Here is a 21888-nt window from a genome sequence, read left to right as displayed (position 1 = left end):
TAAGGTTTAGTTTAGTTTACCTGTTTGATAATTTCTCCCCCATGTACATACAGTAGGTCCTGATTCTATATACAGCATAATGTCCAAAAAATTGGTGCCTATTAGAATGGTGCTTAGCACGATTCTACAAGGTGTGTATACCTTTTATTGAATTGCGCTTAGCACCTGTGTACGTTGCATAATTTAGGTGCACCCATTTAGGTCAGCTAAAACTAGGCCTAAATGCTTGTGCCTAAATTGTGCTTGGATCAGGTTTATTCTATAACAATATTCCTAACTTTTAGGAATGCCCAAGATCTGCTCTTGGTCATGCCCCCTTTCAAATTTATGCACTGTAACTGTTGCATACTTTTTTAAAGAATTGTACTTTCTGAGTTGTATGCGTATATTTTAATTAGTGCCAGTTAGGTCAATTATGAAGTGTTAATTGCCACTTATTGGTACTGGTTGTGTGCACAAATTTGAGCGCACAACTTAAGGCTCCATATACAGAATTTGGGGGATGTTCTACAATGAACATGCACTTAGTTGCATTGCAAAAGAACATTACTAGAGGTATTTTTAAACAGTGTATATGTACGTAGTATTTTCAAATCTTCACGTACTTTTTTTCCTTCTCAAATAAGCCTACAAAAGAAAGACACAAATGTCCACTACTGCTTTGTGTCCATAAATCTCCAAAAGTTTACGTTATGAAGGAGATTCTATACTACTTCCCTAGTGTGTGTGCGTATATATATTCTTTTTTTTCTTTTATAGTTGTGCAGTGGTGATTTTTGTAATTCAGTCTGTTACAGAGTGTTGGAAACTTGTACTTTTTTTTAACAAACAGATTTGATTGAAGGAAAATTAGTAGGTGTTCTGGATATTTTGGATGAAGAAAACCGCCTTCCCCAGCCAAGTGACCAGCACTTCACGGCAGTAGTGCATCAGAAGCATAAGGACCATTTTCGACTCAGTGTAGGTGTCTTCACAGAGATTATTTATGCTCCACCTTTAATCCATAGACACAGGCACAAAGTATTTCCTATAAGTGCAATGATCTGCACAGTCCATTCAGTCTGTTCAGCAATGTGTCAATTGCCTGGTCCATCGCTCTGTGTAGGCCCCAGTCACCTAAAAACATAAGAACATAAGAAGTTGCCTCCACTGGGTCAGACCGAGGTCCATCTCGCCCAGCGGTCTGCTCCCGCGGCGGCCCATCAGGTCCGCGACCTGTGAAGTGGTTTCTGACCACTTCTATAACCTACCTCTATCCCCTTATCCTCCAGGAACCTATCCAAACCCTCCTTGAACCCCTGTACAGAGTTCTGGCCTATCACATCCTCCGGAAGCTTGTTCCATGTGTCCACCACCCTCTGGGTAAAAAAGAACTTCCTAGCATTTGTTCTAAACCTGTCCCCTTTCAATTTCTCCGAGTGACCCCTAGTGCTTGTGGCTCCCCACAGTTTGAAGAATCTGTCCTTATTCACTTTCTCTATGCCCTTTAGGATTTTGAAGGTTTCTATCATGTCCCCTCTAAGTCTCCTCTTCTCCAGGGAGAACAGCCCCAGCATTTTTAACCTGTCAGCGTACGAAAAATTTTCCATACCTTTTATCAGTTTAGTCGCCCTCCTCTGCACTCCCTCGAGTATCGCCATGTCCTTCTTGAGTTATGGCGACCAGTATTGAACACAGTACTCCAGGTGCGGGCGCACCATTGCGCGATACATCTATGCTTAAATACTTCACAGATTTCAATGACAGGAACAAATAAAAAGCTAGTGGTGTACCTGGCTTGGTGGCCACCTGGGGTAGAGAACCCCCCCCCCCATAGGCATTGTGATGGGGTACATGAAGTGGTCATGGAGCTATAGTCCACATGCTTGCGACCATCTACTTTACCACTCCTCTGCCCCAGAACAGGAAATTGATTTCAAAATGGGTAGAGGCCAGCAGAGTTGACGATCGTGCGTATGTGGACTGCAGCCCATGATTGCTACACACATCTCTCCACAGCCTGCACCCCCCCCCCTGCCCTTGGTATACTAATTAAAAGCCACATTTAATAAAATTATTATGTTATTTAATATGTTGGTTATAACATTTTTCCTATGTTGCACTGATCCACCCACAACAGTTGTATGCATTCTACTATGTATGAAATGTACCTCTTATTTTTCAGCTTGTCAAGCTAGAAGTTTAGATTCTTTACAAATGATCACCACATGCCTTTCTTTAACTTGGTTATTATCGCTATTATTTCTAATGCAACAGTGGACACAGTGCAGCTCCTATAGAGGATCTGCCATGAGAAAGTGATCACTCCTCCATTGCTCTTTTCCTTCTTTTAACACACATTAAAATATCATATGTTCAAGAATCACTAATGTCTTATAAAATCCTCACTGAACTGCTGACATGAAATTGTTATTTAAACGTGGGAGGGGAGGGGGGGTGGCGCTCAAGGGATTCCCCACAGATGAATATGTGTTAATGGTAACAGATTTTTCACCATAGAATTGTAACAGTATCAGAGATGTACCCCCTCTTTTATTAAGGCGTAGCACAGTTTTTAGCGCCAGCAGCAGCGATAACTGCTCTGACGCTTGTAGGAATTCTATGAGTATAGGAACAGTTACCGCCGGTGTTAAAACCCACGCTATGCGTTAATAAGAGGGGGATAGTTAATCGCATTTGAAGTATAGATCGCCACAGGAATGCAGTGGCTGTTCCCTCCTATCTTTTCCCCTAATAGTGAGCATGCCCCTTTTATATGAAAGCATTATTGTATATTTGTCTCCATTAATGCACGTTACAAATTGCCTCAAAATCTATTCACATTGAAGCATTAGTGTAGCTTTGTCTGTTTTCCTTTCAGGTTGTATAAGATGTAAAATTTTGATTGTATTTCCCAATGATAAGGGTATATGATATCAGCATAAATTGTGGATGTGATGTACAGTCCAGTATTTATTTAGAGTTCCCTTGTTTTGAAACACATAGATATATTGTACTTGACTGTAATTCATCTTGACTACTGAAAAGGTGTGCACAAAATCCTTGACAGACATGTGGTCAGTAACTGACTTTAGGTCCCCAAGATAGTCATCTCTTGTTTGTAGAAATGTTTTCTTTTCCTTCTTTTTTTTTTATTTGTACACAATTTCTTACTTTTTTGGGATGTCTTGGTTCATCACAAAATATTGAACCTAAATGAGTCTCTAAAAAGGCAAAAATATTATAGCAAAAATATTATAGCAAAAATCCAATTCTTTCGTCCATTGTTGATACAAAGTAAAAGCGCAGAATGCTTCCTATTTGTTTTCAGTTTCTCATGAGATTTTAATATGTAACAGGATTGTTTTACTTAATTTAATAGAAGCTTGGACATTAGGTACATCGGGGAGTAGTTAAAGTGATACAAGTATGTACTGCAGCAGTGGCTGTGAAGCAAAAATATAATTCTGAGAAGAAGTGCCTTTTTTTTTCAGGTCTTTTTTGGAAGAATCTCAGTTGATACTTGCTTTGTGATTCTAGATTCCCAGGAAGTCTAAATTGACTGTCCACAGGAATGTCAGAGATGACGAAGGCTTCATCATTAGACATTTTGCTGGCGCTGTTTGCTATGAAACGGTATGTCCTATCTTTATTGTTTATATTAGAATATGCATAGTTACTAAATCACAAAATTAAAACATATTGGAGAAAAAAAAATTCAGTCAATTTACAATTAAAGTCTGAAATTCATTGTTAGAGAATGTGGAAAATCAGATAGCATAGCTGGTCTTTAAGACAAAGTTTGAACAAGCTCTTGGGGAAAAAGTCCGTAAACTTTTATTACGGTAGATTTAGGAAAAGTCACTGCTTATCCCTGGGAATAGGTAATATGGAATCCAGGGCTTTTCTCAAGAGACTGTGATACCCTGAGCCAACTTTTGCAATGGTGACCCTTTACCCCCCCCCCCCAGTTTGGTATCTCTCTCTTCCCCCTCCCACCTATGGACCAGTATCTCCCCTTCTTGCTGGCCCAGGTGAGGCACTATCTCAGGGCACTGATGATAAAAGGTGCCAGATTCCCAGTTTGGCATCTATGCCTCTAAAAATCTGAAGGTAGACTGGATTGAGAATTTGGTGCCTTTTATCACCAGTGTTCAGGACCGCCTCACCTTGTCCAAAGGTTGAGCTGATGGTAATTGATTCTAGCTGTTTTGGGGATCTTGACAGGCACATGTCAATTGGGTTGACCCCATGTTGGAAACAGGATGCTAGGCTTGATAGACCTGATTGTGCTGGTTATCTGTAAAGGAAAACAGGCACATTCTTTCTTTTATGGAACAGATCTAGATGCCTTTTTACATTTACTCCACTAAGTGGGGAATTAATCAAAGGATGCTACCATGTCCGTGCATGATAAACACACCCATAGGAATTTAATGGTGGTCTTTAGCATTTATCATGCACTTAGTAGCACCCTTTGGTGAATTCCCCCCTACGCGCTGCTGTTTTCCTTGTATCACTTTTGAATTGATTAAACAACATTTATCTTAAGCTATGTTGATGATACTGACATTTTAGCATTATTACCTAGCAATGTTTTGCACATTAAAATGTTTGAGCTAAATCACAGTAACATAACGTCTGTCTAATGATACAGTTAGAATTGTGCAGTCATTGTGAATGCTCAGTGACAACCCCCCACCTCCCCCCAGCTTTAATAGAGGCCTTCAGTCACTTTGGGAAGTTTTTAACAGTCTTGCCAATCAGTCCCTGTGGCAAAGTTCAGACTGTCCCAGATCATCTGCAGTGCTTCCTTGTGTTTAGCAATTGTTTGTGTTTTTGGGTGGAATTAGTGATAGGCCTTCCAGATAAGTTAATGCTATTGTGACATCATATCACACAGTATCTGAGCTTGGATTTTATACTCTTGTGTAGTAGTACCCCGAAGTTTTCCCTCTGCCACAACTTCCCATTTCCAACAGGGCAGATCGCCACAGAGGGAAAGCTTTGGGGCAGCTGCCGGCAGTTTGTGAGAGTGGCTGCCATGTCGGGGCCTCTCTGAAAAGGAACATTTAGGGTTTAAGGGAGATGTTTAAGTTCGGACCGCGGAGCCCCCTGGATCTGTGGGCCCAGGGCAGCTGCCCTGTTTGCTCCCCCTAACGCCGGCCCTGGGGCCCCCTCACAATTTCGGGCCCTAGGCATGTGCCTCCTGGGCATACCCTTTAATCCGGCCCTGGGTCTCACCTGTGGAGAATTTTGGAGCAGTGACATGGTCTACTCTTCATACCTTTTTCCAGGTTCTATAGAGTAGAGGTGGCAGTCAGAGAGGATGCCGCTTTTGTGTCTTTAGTATTAAAGGTAGGCTCAGTAGTACCATCCTAGAATGAGGGGACTGCTTTAGTATATCCCTAGCATTTGGGACTACTAGACACATTGCACTAAAAAGAAAGATTAGGTTCTTACCTCAATAATCTTCTTTCTTGTAGATGTGTCTAGTAGTCCTGAAGCCCCACCCTGTGAGAGGGCTTTGTCTGCCTTTGGTCCCAGTTTTCATCTGTGTCTGACTGTGAAGAATTTATCTGTCTTTCAGTTAAGCTGAATAAAAAAGAGACATCAAGTCTGAGTTTCTGCTTCTTAGCAGGACATATGAGTAGCTGTGAACTCCATAAATGTTAGTGCTGGTTTCAAGCAGTTTGTATAATTTTGATAATGTTATACTTGTTTCAGAGCAGAACAGTATAGTGTTGGGTAGTTCTCCCCATTACCCTCCTTCCTGTTATGTCTTCAATTATAGTGGTTCTTGACTGCTGTTTTGTACAAACTGAGGAGACAGGAGCAAGCCTACTGGGAAGGAGGCGGAGTTGAAAGATGAGTGATATCATTCTGCGAGCAACTTGCAGGTTCAAATGCATAACTCTAGCATTCAGGACTACCAGACAATCTACAGGAAAAGATTATTGAGGTAAGGACCTAATCTTTCTTTTCCCTGTAATTTAGAGCAGGCTCTATGTTGAGATTCTGTTCTAAAATACAGGTGAAATTGAGATGCACTGACATGTTTGTCTCCATTCCTACTTCTCAGACCTGTCTAAAATGGTACTATATATGTTTGGGCTGCAGTATATTGGCCACAATTTATTTCCTAAATGGAGTTCAGTGATTTGCGTGGTTGTAGTGGAATGAAATTCATAGTTTCTGTGTAGGTAACTGAGAACTCTCTCTTGCTGTATTACAGATGTGATATCAGTTGGATGGAGCATGACACACAAAGAATACATTTGTAGAAGCTTCCTGATATCATTGGTTCTATTTGATAGGAGGTTGAAGGAGTCACTAGTGGACAAAAAGATCAGTTGCTGTAGTTAACATCACATTAATGTATTGATTTAAGGGGAGGTCATTTGAATTGATGGTAGGTTAACACACAGAGAAAATATTCCTTGCTTTGTGCTGGTTCATGTCTGTGGGGATGTCCAGAATAATTGAATATGGCTAAACATGATGAGCTTTTAATCTGCTTTCAGGTTACTTGGTGGAATTGATATAAAATTATTGAGTACTTTGAAGCCACTAGCAATCTTGAGGTATAAGATATTTATAAATTATATGCCACCTTGTGACAAGTGCTGCTAGTGCTGCAAATTGCCTTTTGTAGAGATGCCATTGAATGTATGTCCAGAAAAATAGCCCTCTTAGCTAGATGGTCAGTAAATTACTTAAAGCGTTTGCTCTTACTTTAGTATCCTTCAGCGAGGGTAGTGGTCAATAGAAGTCACTCAGAGGAAAGGTATTTTACCAGTGGTGTGTCTTAAGATTTGGTTATTGGGCCTGTTTTTAACATTTTTGTAAGCAATATTGTTGAAGAGCTGTTGGGTAAGATTTGCCTCTTTGCAGATGATACCAAAATCTGCATTACAGTAGACACCCCTGATGGTGGGAATAGCATGAGGAAGGACCCAGCAAAGCTTGAAGAGTGGTCTGAAATTTTGCAGTTAAGATTTAATGCTAAGAAATGCAAGGTCACGCATTTGGGCTGCAAAATCCTGAGTGAACGGTAGAGTTTAGGGGGTGAAGAACTTTTGTGCACGAAAGAGGAACGGGACTTGGTGTGATAGTATGTGATGACCTTAAGGTGGCCAAACTACTACTACTAATTTCTATAGCGCTACTAGAAGTACGCATCGCTGTACAGAGTCATGAAGAAGACTGTCCCTGCTCGAATGAGCTTACAATCTAAACATATAAGACAAACAAATAGGATGCCATGGATACAGTTAAGGGAAATAGTTAATTGCTGGCTAGGTTGATGGGCAGTGGGGAGTGATAGGTTTTCAGTCTGCTTTTAAACAAGGTAAGGAAAGGGACATAGCGGACAAACTCAGGTAGTTTATTCCAGGCATAGGGGGCAGCTAGGTGAAAGGAACAAAGTCTGGAATTAGCAGTAGAGGAGAAGGGTACAGCTAAGAGCAGCTGATCTGAGGAACGGAGTTCTCTGGGAGGGGGTATAAGGAGAGAGAAGAGAGGAGAGATATTGAGGGGCAGCAGAATGAACACACTTGTAAATCAGCAATAGGAGCTTGAACTGTATGCGAAGGTGGATAGGGAGCCAGTGAAATGATTCAAGGAGAGGAGTGACATGAGTATAGCGAGGTTGATAGAAGATGAGTCGTGCAGCAGAGTTTTGCACAGATTGCAGGGGGGAGAGGTGGCACTGCGAGAGACCAATTAGAAGCAGATTGCAGTAATCTAGGCATGAAGTTACAAGAGTTGAACAGGTTGAAAAGGCTATGGCAAAAGCTAGAAGGATGCTAGGGTGCATAGGGAGAGATATATGACCAGTGGGAAAAGGGAGGTATTTATGCCCCTGTTTAAGGCCCTGATGAGGTCTCATTTAGACTATTATGTACAATTGTGGAGACCACACCTTCAAAAAGATATAAACAGGATGGAGTCAAGTCTAGAGGAAAGCTACTAAAATGGTTGGTGGTCTTGGTCATAAGGTGTATGGGGACAGACTTAAAGATCTCGATAGGTTTACTTTGGAGGAAAAGTGGGAGAGGAGAGAGATGATAGAAACATTTAAATACCTATGTGCCATAAATGCACATGAGGCGAGTCTCTTTCATTTGAAAGGAAGCTCTGGAATGAGAGGGCATAGGATGAAGTACGCAGAACTTGTTTCTCTATTAACTCTTATTAAGTTGTGTAGTGACAAAACTATGCCCATCATGAATGTATTATTAATTTTCAGTCTTGAGTGATTTACCTTGTTTATTTTAATAAAGCAATCAGCACTAGTTCAGAAATGGAGTATTAACATTCTCCTGCTATGATTTCATTTACAGACCCAATTTGTTGAGAAGAATAATGATGCTTTGCATATGTCTCTTGAATCACTGGTTTGTGAATCGAAAGATAAGTTTGTCCGGGAACTCTTTGAAACTGTCAGCAACAATAAGGACGCCAAACAGAAAACAGGAAAACTGAGCTTCATCAGTGTGGGCAATAAATTCAAGGTAGGAGAATGACAAAAACCATAAGAAGTACTGCGTTGCTACTTTCAATTAATTTAAGCACTGTGTACAATGCTGAATAACTGTGGAAATGACATGTTAATAGGTTTTATTCTTTTAATTATGGTATTCAGAATGTTCTCTTTCCCCAGTACTGAACGAAAGAAAATAACTGTATTCATCCCTAAGATATGCAGTTTTTTTTTTCTTCTTTCGTACCTAACTGTAATGCTTAATGTTCTTTTCTTCTGCTTTCTACAAAGCTGACCTTCATTCTCTACTTGTTTCCTATCCCAGTTTCTCTCTCAGCTGCTTTAGTTTTGCAGGAGGAGAGTGTGGAGTAGTGGTTAAAACACCCTGAGATTGTGAGCCCACCCGGACAGATAGGGAAAATGCTTGAAGTACTTGTATGTAGACTGCTTTGAGTGTGGTTGTAAAACTTCAAAAAGGTGGAATACAAGTCCCAATCCCTTGATTTATTTTGACTCATGATGACTAGAACTGGATTGTAGGAAAATGAAGAGGATATAACATAACACAGTAAACGACAATAGATAAAGACCTGAATGGTCCATGCATTCTGCCTTGTGATCACATGCATTACAATTTCATGATTAAATTAAAATGTCTTTTTTCTTTGTTGTTTCTACCCAGTACTGTCCTTAGTTTCCTACTACTGAAGTTGCCGTTGAAACTTACTCTAGCCTATTCAAACCATCTCCTTTGCTGGATTCAGACCACGAAAGTTAGTCTATTCATATTCTAATTAGTGATTCTCTGTGCTCATCCCATGCTTTTTTGAATTCCATCATAGTTTTCCTCTCCACCACCTCCCCTGGGAGGGCATTCCATGCATCCACCGCCCTCTTCGTGAAAAATAATTTCCTAATAATACTTTAAGTCTACAACCCCTCGACCTCAATTTATGTCCTCTAGTTTTACCAATTTCCCTTCTTTGGAAAATATTTGGTCCTACATTAATACCTTTCAAATATTTAAATGTCTGTATCATATCACCCCCGTCCCTCCTCTCCTCCAGAATATACATGTTGAGGTCTTCTAGTCTCTTCTCATACCCCCTACCATTTTTATCATTTTTCTCTGGACCGCTTCAAATCTTTTTATGTCCTTGGCCAGGTAGGGCCTCCAAAACTGTACAGGGGCATCAACATCTCCTTTCTTCTGTTGCTTACGCTTCTCTCTTTACAGCTTGTTGGCTACAACCACTACCTTGACACACTGCTTTGTTGTCTTCTGATCCTCAGACACTATCACCCCAAGGTCCCTTTCCCCATCCGTGTATATCAGCCTCTCACCTCCCAGCACATACATCTTCCTTGGATTTGTACTCCCCACATGCATCACTTTGCACTTCTTTGCATTGAATTTTATATACCAGACATCAGACCATTCTTCCAACTTTTGCAGATCCTTTTTCATATTTTCCACTCTGTTAACCAATCTTGGTATCATTTGCAAAAAGGCAAACCTTTCCTTTTAACCCTTCACCAATATTGCTCCAAAAACAAATTGAACAGAATCTATCCCAGCTCCGATCCTTGAGGCACTCCACTATTCACCTTTCCTTCCTCCGAACAGATTCCATTAACCACCACCTCCTGATGTCTGTCTGTCAACCAGTTTCTAATCCAGTTTACCACTTTGGGTCCTAATTTCAGCCAGTCAAGTTTGTTCAAGAGCTGAAATCTAAGTAAATTATATCTAGCACACTTCCTTGATCTAATTCTTTGGTCACCCAGTCAAAGAATTCAACCAGATTCGTTTGGTACGATTTACCTTTAGTAAAGCCATGTTGTTCAGATCTTGTAACCCATTAGATTCTAGGAATTTCACTATCCTTCAGCAACACTTCCATTATTTTTCCAATAGCGAGCCTGTAGTTTCTGCTTCAAATCTGCAGCCACTTCTGTGAAGAGGAACTACATCTGCTCTTCTCCAATTTCACGGAACCACTCCCATCTCAAGGGATTTATTGAACAAATCTTTAAGTGGAGCTACCAGAACCTCTCTGAGCTCCCTCAATATCCTGGGATGAATCCCTTCCAGCCTATGGCTTTGTCCACCTTCAATTTTTCAAATTGTTCATAAATAATTTCTTCCATGAATGACTTGGTGTCCACCCCATTCTCACATGTAATTTTGCCTGCCATTCGTGGTCCTTCTCCAGGACTTTCTTCCTTGAACACAGAACAGAAGTATTTGTTTAGCACATTTGCTTTTCCCTTAATACTCTCCATATAGCGGTTCATAGCTTCCTTCAGTCTTGCAATTTCATTTTTCGTCTTAAAATTTTTTTGTCTTCCTTTTTTTAAAAATATTTCTAGCCATTTGCTCTACCGCCTGTGCTGTTGCCAGATGTATCTCTCTCTTGGCTTCTTTCATTTTCATCCGGTGTTCCATTTTGTGCTCCTCTAATTGAGTACTTTTATATTTCATGTACGCCAACTCTTTTGCCTTTATTTTTCCGCTACTAGTTTGGAGAACCATATAGATTTCCTTTTTCTCTTGTTTAGAAGCCTTTTTTTTGTTATTGTTTATATTGCTGCATTCTGCTTGGACCACTGTTGTTCCACTTCTCTTATGCCCTCCCATATTATTAACTCTTTCTTCAGATGCTCCTCCATTTTACTAAAGTCCACATGTTTGAAATCCTGGACTTTGAGTTATGTGTGGCTGCCCTCTGCTTTAGTTGTTATATCAAACCAAACCGTTTGATGATCACTACCTCACAGGTGAGCACCCCTGCGGACATTAGGGACACTCCCCCCATTTGTGAGCACTAGAGCCAGTATCGCTTTTTCCCTAGTCGATTCCGTCACCATTTGTCTGAGCAGAGCCTCTCGAAGGGCATCCACTGTCTATATTTCTTTCTGATTCCACAGATGGAACTTTCCAATCCACAACCAGCAGGTTGAAATCACCCAGCAACAGTACCTCTTCTTTTCCCCTAGGTTTTGGATATATGCAACAAGATCTTTATCCTTTTAGTGCACTTGAGTTGGAGATCTGTATACAATGCTCACATAGATAAAGTTCCATCTTCTCTTTTCAAAGCTATCCATCTCGCTTCTTCTCCCCAGGCCCCCTGCATTTCAGTCACTTGGATATTGGTCTTTACAAAGAGAGCTACTCCTCAACCCTTTTGACCGTCTCTGTCCTTCCTTAAAAGATTATAATCCGGCATGTTTGCGTCCCATCTGTGATTGCTACATTATCCAAGTCTGCCTCTAACATTAGGGCTTGCAGATAATGATTTTTGTTGTCTAGTCTGCGAGCATTTGTGGTCATTGCTTTCCATAAGAACATAAGCAATGCCTAAGCTACTTTTCTGTGGTAATTTCATTTTTTGTCTTGTCTCACTTCCTGTTGCCTTGCTAAGAAGTGTATTGCTAATATTGTTGGGTACATTGCTATCTTTACTACCATCACATCTTGTCTTTTGCTGGGGCTGGCCACCATATGTGTCCTTCTAGTTTAAATGCCTAGAAACATATTGTCTGAATTTCTCAGCAAGGATTCTTTTACCTGCCATAATAAGATTCAGCCCCAATGTAATCTCTTCTTGTTCCATGTATTTCAGCAACCTCGAAGGTTGTATCTTGTTCCATGTGTTTCCCCATCCTCCTATGTACCTAAAGCTTTCTTGATGACACCAGGCTCTGAGCCACCTATTGAAGGTCTCTTTATTTATCTATTTAATTTGTTTTCTATCCCATTTTCACCAAAGAGCTCAGAACGGGTTAAAGGTTGAACATAATATATAGTTAACAGGTTACAATTTGCACTGGATTTATCCTAATTTGACGCATACTAGGGATCTAATACCAATATACATAACATGCAATTTACAGGATAAATTTGACATAGTTCTCTTTCCTTTTTCCATATGTAGGCAGTATTTCTGGGCAAAGCTAAAGTCTTTACAAAAGGTTTTAACCCCTCCTCTAGCTCTCAAAATGCTTTCTGTGCCACAAGTGGGGCATTGCTTGCTAGGTCATTTGTTCCCAAGTGGATAACAACATCAGCTTTAGAATTCTTAGTTTCTTCCCTAGTTATAAACAGTGTCTGTTTGGTATTCCTGGTAGCCAAGGATCCTGGAAGACACTTCACTGTTTTAGGTTCCTTGACTTGTGTTCCAAGGTTAATTCTTCTTGATGATGGAATCCCATAAAAGCAATAATTTTCTTGTTTGAGCTGGGGGCTGCAGGTAAACCATTTACTTTCCAGTTCCTTATTTGTGTGTCTGTCATGACAAGAGTACTGACCATGTTGTAGACATGTGTCTTTCGTACATCTTTTGCCAACTCTTTTTCAATGAGTGTTTAACAGACACTTGAAAAGGGTTTTCTATGTGTATACACTTCTCCCTCCAAATTCATGGGTTTAGGACTTGTGACTTTGGTTATTCGTGAATTTCTAAACCCTGATTCACCCCTGCCTCCCAGACCTCTCCATGCTTTACCTGGTGGTCTAGCGGAAAAGCAGGGCAGGAGCGATCTTCCTGAGCTCTTGCCCTGTGCAGAGCCATCCACAAAAATAGCTGCCATGAGTTCCCGCTGTAGTTTCATGAGACCACAGGAACTCACGGCAGCCATTTTTGTTGATGACTCTGCACAGGGCAGGAGCATAGGACAATCGCTCCTGCCCCACTTCACCGCTAGACCACCAGGTAAGGTGTGGAGAGGTCTGGGAGACGGGGATGGGTCAGAGTCTGCCTTAAAAGTTATTCACGATTTTTCATGAGCTGGCTCTGCTCCTAACCCCTGCAAATATGGAGGGAGAAGTGTACTGTAAAGCAGTGACACTTTATCAAAAAACTGTATTTATTGTACAGGAAAAATGTGTGTAGATCCATGTACAGGGAATTTTGTAACTCTTATGTTGGTGTATCATCATAAATTGCTGTTAGCCTCCTACTGAAGCTATTGTGTGAATGAGGAGAGCAGATTTTTAAAGCCAAGCAGCAATAACTGTAAAAGCTGATCCTCCTCCTCTCCTAAAAATGGAAAAACTATTGAAATAGATGACCTGGGAAAAAGACCAACAAGTGATCAAAGAGCCAAACCTTAGACATGTTAATTGTTTGAAAACACTGTTAATAAGGCTGCTGTAAGGATGATAAGCGATTGCACTTTGGGTTTTTTGTTTTACAAAATTGTCCATTTGGCATCTTCAAATGTATAGAAAACCTGTATTTACATTACATTACATTAGTGATTTATATTCCGCCATTACCTTGCGGTTCAAGGCGGATTACACAAGAGTTGTCAGGAGGTTACAAGAATTGTAACATTACATAAAAATTGTGGTAAGCATTACATAAGAATTGTCGAGAACTTAAGGAGCAACATGTTGGGTAATAAGAAACATTTTAGATTAGATATGGGTGGAGTGTGTGGTAGGTGGAGTTAGGGAAGGTACTGGGCGTGTTAAACAGGTTTTATGTGTTTTTTGAAGAGTAGGGTTTTAGTTTCTTTTTTGAAGGTTTTGTAGTCTGTGGTCATAGATAGCAGCAGATTGGTGATTTGTCTGTCTAGTTTAGCTGCTTTGGTGGCCATTAGGTTGTCATATAGTTTTCCTCTTTTGACATTTTTGGTTGGTAGGTGTGTGAATAGTGAGTGGGTTCTCCTGTGCCTGGTTGAGATGGATTGGGTTAGTTGGTTGTTCCAGTAGGTTGGGCTTTCTCCATTAATAGCTTTGTATAGTAGGCAGTAGAATTTGAAGTGTACTCTTGCTTGTATTGGGAGTCAGTGTGAGTCGTGGTATGCTTCTGTGATGTGATTATATTTTTTCAATGAGTGGATGAGTCTTAGGGCTGTATTTTGTATTGTTTGTAATTGCTTTATCATGGTTACTGGGCAGGGGAGGTATAGTATGTTGCAGTAGTCTATTAGTACAAGGACAAGAGATTGTACCAAAAGTTGGAATTGTTTCCTGTCAAAGAATTTTGGGATTTGTCTTAGGTTTCTCATAGTCACAAATGATGTTTTTATTACTTTGTTGGTTTGTGGTTGCATGGTACAGCCTCTGTCAATCAGTACTTAGTGTGGGTTGAATGGGGTATGATATCGATTTTATTACTAGGTTTGTTAAGGTTGGAATTTTGCTGTTTTCTAGGAGGATGAATTTTGTTTTGTCAGTTAAGTTTTAGTTTGTGATTTGTCATCCATGTTGCTACTGTTTCGAGAGTTCTGTGTATTGTGCCTGTCATGGTGGATTCTGGATGGTCGAAGGGGAGGAGAATGGTGATGTCATCTGCATAGATGTATGAGGTTATGCCATGCTTGTCTAGGTAGGAGCTGAGGGAGGCTATGTATATATTGAATAGTGTGGGAGATAGAGGTGATCCCTGAGGAACTCCGCAGGGGTTGGACCATGGCTCTGTTTTTCTTTATTTGTTTTAACCCTGTAGGTTCTGGATTGTAGGAAGCCTTTAAACCATGTGAGTACCTTGCCTGAGATTCCTATGGAGTCTAGTATTTGTAGGAGGATGTCATGGTCTACCAGGTCGAAGGCTGCAGTGAGGTCTAGTTGTACGAGCAGGATTTTCTTGCCTGTACATAGATGTTGTCTAGCTGTGTCCATTAGTATTCCTCAGTGCTGTAGTTGGTTCTGAAGCCTGACTGTGTGGGGTGGAGTAAGTTGTGGTTTTCTAGGTATGAGGTTAAGGTTTTGGCTACGAGGCCTTCCATCAGTTTGACGTACAGTGGGATTGAGGCTATGGGTCTGTAGTTGGATGGTTGGTCTGTTGTTCCTTTGGGGTCTTTTAGTATCGGAGTTATGATGATTTCGCTGAGATCTTGTGGGAAATGTCCATCTAAAAGTAAAGATTGTATCCATTGTAGGAGCAGGGAGCAGAATAGTATACTTGAGGCTTTCCATAAGTATGAGGGGCATTGGTTAAGGTCACAGGCTGCGTGGCTGTATTTATTATATAGTTTGTTGAAGTGGGACCAGGTTCTGTCTGCTGCAACTGATTCTTTTTCTGTGGGGGGAAATGAGGTCTCCTATGTGAGTGGGAATTCCATTGAACGTGGCTCTGATGTTTACGATCTTGCTTTTGAAGTATGTGGCTAAGAGGGTGGCTGAGGGAGGGAGGGAGGGAGTTGCTGTTGGCTAGATAAAGTGTGGTATCTGTGAGATTTTTTAGTAGCTGGAATAGCTTTTTTGTGTCTTGGGGTCCTTCTCCTATTTGCTTTGAGTAGTATGTTTTTCTTTTTACTTTCAGTTTTTGCTTGTATTTTTGGTTCATTATTTTCCATGCTGTTTTTGTGGATTCTTGGCTGCTTTTGCTCCATTTTCTTTCTAGTTGTCTGCATTGCCTTTTGTGTTGGAGTAGTTCGTTGTCAAACCACTTGTCTGATTTTCTGTGGATTTTGGTTTTGGGTTTTTCTGGGGCTAGTTCGTCCAGAGTTGCAGTACTTAGATGGTTCCATTGTGAGACGAAGTCTTTGGGTGTGTAGTATTGGATTATGGTGTCTGCTTTTGTCCAGAATATGGTGGGTTAGATATATTTGCATGAGTTGTAAGTTATTTTTTGATTAATTGGAATGCTTTTGTTATTGGTCCAATTGATTTCGAAGGAGTTTGTGTAGTGATCAGACCAAAGGGAACGGTTCCATTTTCCGTTTTATGTTTGGATCTCTGGTTGTGTGAGTTGTTAGGACATGTAGGCTGCAATGTCGAGTTGGTGTCCTTTTTCGTGTGTGGTTTGAGGATCTAGGATTTTATATGTTAAGGCAGGGGTGCCCACACTTTATGGGCTTGCGAGCTACTTTTATAATGACTAAGTCAAAATGATCTACCAACAATAAAATTTTTAAAAAACACAAAGCACAATGAAAGGCAGAGAAAATGTTAATTATTCATATTCCGGGTTTTTTCAAAGAGATCACGGCAGATGACTCTATACAATGTCACCTCAATAACAAAATACAAAAATAGACAAATACACCCCCTCCCTTTTTACTAAAACACAATAGTAGGTTTTAGCACAGGGAGTTACGCTGAATGCCTCGCGCTGCTCTCAATGCTCATAGGCTCCCTGCGCTAAAAAACGATATTGTGGTTTAGTAAAAGGGAGCCATAGTGCAAAATATAGACAGCAGATATAAATTCTCAAAATAGACACATTTTGATCACTAAATTGAAAATAAAATCATTTTTCCTACCTTTGCTGTTTGGTGATTTCATGAGTCTCTGGTTGCACTTTCTTCTTCTGACTGTGCATCCAATCTTTCTTCCTTTCTTTCAGCCTCCTGTATGTTTCCTCTCCTCCAGACCTCATTCTCTCCCCCAACTTTTTCTTTCTGTCTCCCTGTCTGCCCCCTTTCTTTCTTTCTTTCTCCGTGCCCTCCCCCAAGCCACTCGGTTTGCTGCCACCGCCATCGGGGAATAGCCCCCAAGCCACCGCTGTCCCAAGCTTTCCCTGCAGAAGCATCGCGCTGACCAGCATTCCGCTCCCTGACGTCAATTCTGACGTAGGAGAGGAAGTTCCGGGCCAACAAGGCATTTCTCCTCATTCCATCCAGCCTGAGCCCCATCTCTCCTTGATCCAGCATTTCCCTTCTGTGTTTGTCAGAATTACCATTCCACCTATTTTCCAGCATCACCCTTCTTTGTGTCCATCTCACCTATATCCCTATCTCATCACTTTTTCAGAATCTTCATTTGTCTCTGTCCTTGTCTTTACCCCATGTTCACCATTTGCCCTTTCAATGTCTTTATCTCCCCCCCCCCCCACTTTTTCAGCATTGCTTCTATGTCTCTATTTCACCTCCTCTTCATGTCCCCTCTGTATCTCTATCCTTATTCAGTAGGTCCTGCTTACCCTTTCTCTTCTTTGTGTCACTATCTCCATTTTCAGCTTTCCCCCCTTTTCCTTTGTTACTGCACCCGGTAGCCAGAATCTTTCCACCCTCCCTCCACTCCGGCCCAGCCCAGTATGAAATATTTCCTTTTGTTTCCCTCCCCTCTCTCTTTCTCTCTCTCTTCTCCTCCCTCACCCACGAGTCCTGCATCTGGCCCTCTCCCTTCTACCTGCACCTGGCAACATCCCCCTGCTCCGCGGCTCTCTTCAGCAACTCGTCAGCAGCGGTGATCAAGACAAGCTGCCGACATCGAGGCCTTCCCTCTACGAGTCCCGCCTTTGTGGAAAAAGGAAGTTGAAACAAGTGGGACTCGCAGAGGGTAGGCCCCGACGTCAGAAGCTTGTGTCGATCGCTGCTGCTGAGTTGCCGAAGAGAGCCGCGGAGCAGGGGGTGTGGCCGGAAGCAGGGAGAGGGAGATAGGAAGGCTGTAGAAGCTCCGGAGCATGACACCGACCCCGGCCAGGATGATTTCTTTTTCAGGCTGCTGCTGCTGCCACCCCCCACCCGAAATGACAAAAACAGCCTGATGTCGGCGTCTTTGACGTCGGGGAGAGGAAGGCTGATAGGCCCGGTAGATCGGGACGGCAACACGAGTCTATCACGGAGCCCGGGATGGGCTCTGCGATCGACTCACGTTGCCTTCCTGAACTACCGGTTGATTGCGATCGACGTGTTGGGCACCCCTGTGTTAAGGCCTCGAGGTGTGATAGTAAGGTTTCTACATGTTTGCAGGATTGGTTCTCGAGGTGAAGGTTGAGGTCTCCTAGGATTAGGTTGTTAGTGAGTTTCGATATATGAATTCTTCAAATATTGGTTTTGCTGTGTTCCAGTTATTTGGGGTTATGTAGCAGAGAGCATGTTAGTGTTCCTTTGAGTGGTGTGCTTGAAAGTTGACAGGCTAGTAAATATGGGTTGGTTGTTTTGTCTTGTATTTTTAGGTTTATGGTGTTTCTGGCTATGATGGCAATTCCTCGTCCTCTTTTATTTTCTCTGCAGACTAATGTTAACTTGTGGCTCTTTGGGCAAATTTCAGTTATTCTAGGGTCCGAGTCAGAGATAAGCCAGGTCTCTGGGAGGAAGAGGCAGTCTAGGTTGTCTTCTTCTATCCAGTTTTTTATGCGTTCTGTTTTGGGGCCTATAGCTCTGGTGTTCACATATACACATTTGAGAGTGGTGTAGTCTGTTGGTGTTGTTTTCGGGTATATGAGTGATCTTTGGTGGGGTAGTTTTTTGGTCTTGTATGGGTTTGTTGGTTTTCTTCTTGTTGATTGTGGGGCAGGTTGGTATGTGTAGATCTGATAGTTTGAGTTTCTGTCTATTGTGAGATGCCAGGTTGGTTGGGTAATTCCCTTAGAATTTGCTATAGTTGGTATTGGAGAGATGTTGTTTGCAGTTGCTTTCCAGTTGGTTAGGAGCAGTGTTATTAGTAGGATTGCTTGTGGGTAATTTGGTGGTGTGGTTCTCATGGTGGTGCTAAGTGTGGCGACCATTGTAATGGTGGGTAGAGGTGGAGTGCCCTCCTGCGTCGATGGAAGAGGGTTGCAGGGTTTGGAGAAGGCTCGGCGATTAGCAGCGGTAGGGAGGGGCGGAGTACTTTCCCACTCCCGAGTCCCTTCTCGGTCTGTCGATGGAATAAGGTTACAGGGTCAGGAGAAGGCAGGAAGTGTTCAAACTTGAGTTGCTGGGCCTTCCAACTGGCTCAGCGACTGGCAGTGGTGGGGGGGAGGGGCTCTCCCACACCCGAGTCCCATTTCGGTCAGCCGATGGGAGGAGGTGGCTGAGTCAGGAGAGGTAGGAAGGATCAGTATTGAGTCTCTGAGCCTTCCAACTAGTTCAGCAAGTAGTTGTAATGGGGAGGGGTGGAGTGCTCTTCCATGCCCAAGTCCCGTCTCGGATCGTTGATGGAAGAGGGTTGCAGGGTCAGGAGAGGTAGGAGGTTTAAACTTGAAATTAGATAAGTAAATTATAATTGATATTAAATGAAGTAATTAAATTGATATTAAATGAAGTAATTACATTGAAATTAAATGAAATTAAATGAAGTAAATTGTAATGAATTAAATTGAAATTAAATAAGGTAAAAATTGAAATTAAATAAAGTAAATTGAATATAGTAGATTAGATAAAGTAAATTAAATAAAGTAAATTAAAGTAAAAATACGAGATGGAGGTGGTAGAAAAGAAAGAAAAAATAAATAAATAAATTGGTAAATAAAAGAGTAAAATAGAGTACAGATTTGAGTTTGGTCAGGTAGATGGATCCTGCACTGTTGAGACTTTTCGATGCTGCTTCTGCAGCTTCGATTGGGCTTTCAGCGGGTTTCGTCCCCGAGGTGATGGGCAGGGGCCGCTGCCTCAGTCTTCTCCCTCTCTTCCGCGATGGCTGTTCAGTGAAGATCATTGCCACCGAAGGTGACAGTAGCCTCCGCAGCGCTCCCTGTTTGGCTCCTCATCTTGGCGCCTGGGAGTACAGTCGCTCCTCTCAGCCTCAGTCCAGGTCTCTCTGCTCCACTCCTGCGCCTGGGTGGAGAGCCATGCTGTTGTGGGCAGCGGCGGCAGTATTCGGGTGGAGAGCGACACTGCTGCAGGCCTCTCGCGGTGGCCTCCGCAGCGTCCTGGCCTTGGCTCTCTGCCGCGTTCTGGTTTCGGCTCTTCATCGCGGCGCGGCGCGGCGCGGCGCGTGGACCAGGTGGGTAGAAAGTTGGGTAGACGTTAATGAAAGGCTTCGCAGGTAAGCACGAAAGAAAAGAAACAATTAAAGGCAAGCACTTAAATGAAATAAAAAAACAAATAGTGCGACTTGTTCGTGCATCTATCTTGGGCTCCATCTTGCTGTATCTTCTTATTTTAGCATGCTAGTAGGCCTTTATCTTCTAGTGTTTCAAGAATCACTGCTAAATTATTCACCATTTTATTGTTTAATTAAACAAAGTAGGATAATTTTTTGAGACAAGTCTAAAAGAACCCCAAAGTGAATGACAATAAAAGCTAAAATAGTTTAAAAGGCACAATTTTGCACAATTAAATTGATCCCCATAACCTTCCCTGTACTCCTCTGAATTCCCAATTTGCCAGAAAAATACTCTCACTACACATTAGCAGAAGACATTCCCCACCATATAAACTTAGTATGCACAAATAGAGGATAATCCCCTTTTTACTCTCAAGTTGCCTATACTCCTGCCCAATTAATCACATGAAATGCTAGATATCTCTATTCTAACATTGCCTTTAAGGGAATGAAAAGCCACAATCTTGGCTCAAGAAGAAAAAAAAGCACCAATTTTTGGGTTCTCACCATCTCAGCTGCTAGAAGTAGGCACTGAGAGTAATGCTGCAAAAATGTCAGTAATCTTGGAGGTTATTAATCTGAGAATCAGATGGTGTGGTAGCCATATTAACCCACTTTTAAAGGTAATGAATAATTTTAAAAAAAAATGTTACCCTTTTTATTGGACTTACAATATGTTTTTGACTAGGTGTCAAATCTTTTTCAGGCCTGAAAATGGACAAAAGATGCCAAATAACTGAATATATAAGTGAATCATATGTGACAGTCTCACAGGGAAAGTCTAGGTGTGTGTGGGGGTGGAGGTGGGGGTGAAGAGACAGGGTGAGATGGAGGGATATCAAAGCAGTATAATTTTATGATTTATAATGTGTTAGGAATCCCAGATCTTTAAGTCCTGTATGGTGGATGTCAAAATATGTCATCATCAAAGTTCTTATGTTCCTGAATTGTTTTAAAATTCCCTATTAGTTTTCTGACCATAAAGTCACTGGATGCAGTTCTCTGGTCTTACAAAGTGCTATCTCCCAGAGGTATCAGCCTGACAGTACCTTAGCCATCCATTGGTGACATCAGGGAAACCAAAGTGGGCAGGTCAGGAGTGCACCACATCAGTTGGAGGTTTGTCACATAGGGCACATTTCACTCTGGTAATGTTCCTGCACCCTGGTTAGCTTTTTAGTTTTTAATGTGGTGCATGCTTAGAGGCCCTCCAGATGTGGTCTTGAAGATACGAAGTTTGTGTGGGGCAGGACTGTGGGCAAATGGGGTGAGGCCACACATCCTATTTTTAAACTGGGCATCCCTCATGACCTGGGTGGGCTTTCCATAGATGCAAAACAGAAGAAGAAATTTGCCTCACAATACAACAATGCAACCAAACAAAAAGAGGCAAATGAGATTATATTGCGCTTCCAGGAGCTCACGCAATTTTATTTGGCTGTGATTATGGCCACAAAACAGTTGATAAACACTGTGGTAATGCAAGAGAACTGAAACTTTGCAGAGTTACAAAATAACCAGCATCTATAGTAATCCAGGTATACTGTTACAGAAAAGAATTTTTACTATAGAATCCAGTGTTAATACTAGTAATATATACTCTGAGCAGTGTAAACAGACTGCAATTTCCATTTTGACTGTGTGGTAATTTATACGGTACCTTCTTCCCCTGGGACCAGAGATACTTTACTGATCCTCTAGAAATTTTAATCGG

General features: G+C 41.7%; 1 protein-coding gene across 10 annotated transcripts in view; it reads left to right on the top strand.

Moving 5' to 3' along the window:
* MYO6 (myosin VI) overlaps positions 1 to 21888 on the top strand; it is a 426976-nt gene that overhangs the window by 239371 nt on the left and 165717 nt on the right. For all 10 annotated transcript variants that reach the window (XM_033936483.1, XM_033936482.1, XM_033936481.1 and 7 more), the window contains 3 exons: positions 833 to 960; positions 3520 to 3615; positions 8325 to 8495. In XM_033936483.1, coding sequence (XP_033792374.1) covers positions 833 to 960; positions 3520 to 3615; positions 8325 to 8495 — 395 coding nt within the window. The remainder of the gene's footprint in view (positions 1 to 832; positions 961 to 3519; positions 3616 to 8324; positions 8496 to 21888) is intronic.

This window comes from Geotrypetes seraphini, chromosome 3 (genome assembly GCF_902459505.1).
Source record: "Geotrypetes seraphini chromosome 3, aGeoSer1.1, whole genome shotgun sequence".
Classification (NCBI taxonomy): Eukaryota; Metazoa; Chordata; class Amphibia; order Gymnophiona; family Dermophiidae; genus Geotrypetes; species Geotrypetes seraphini.
Note: the sequence above shows the minus strand (reverse complement) of the source record. Positions and strands in the feature narration are given on the sequence as shown.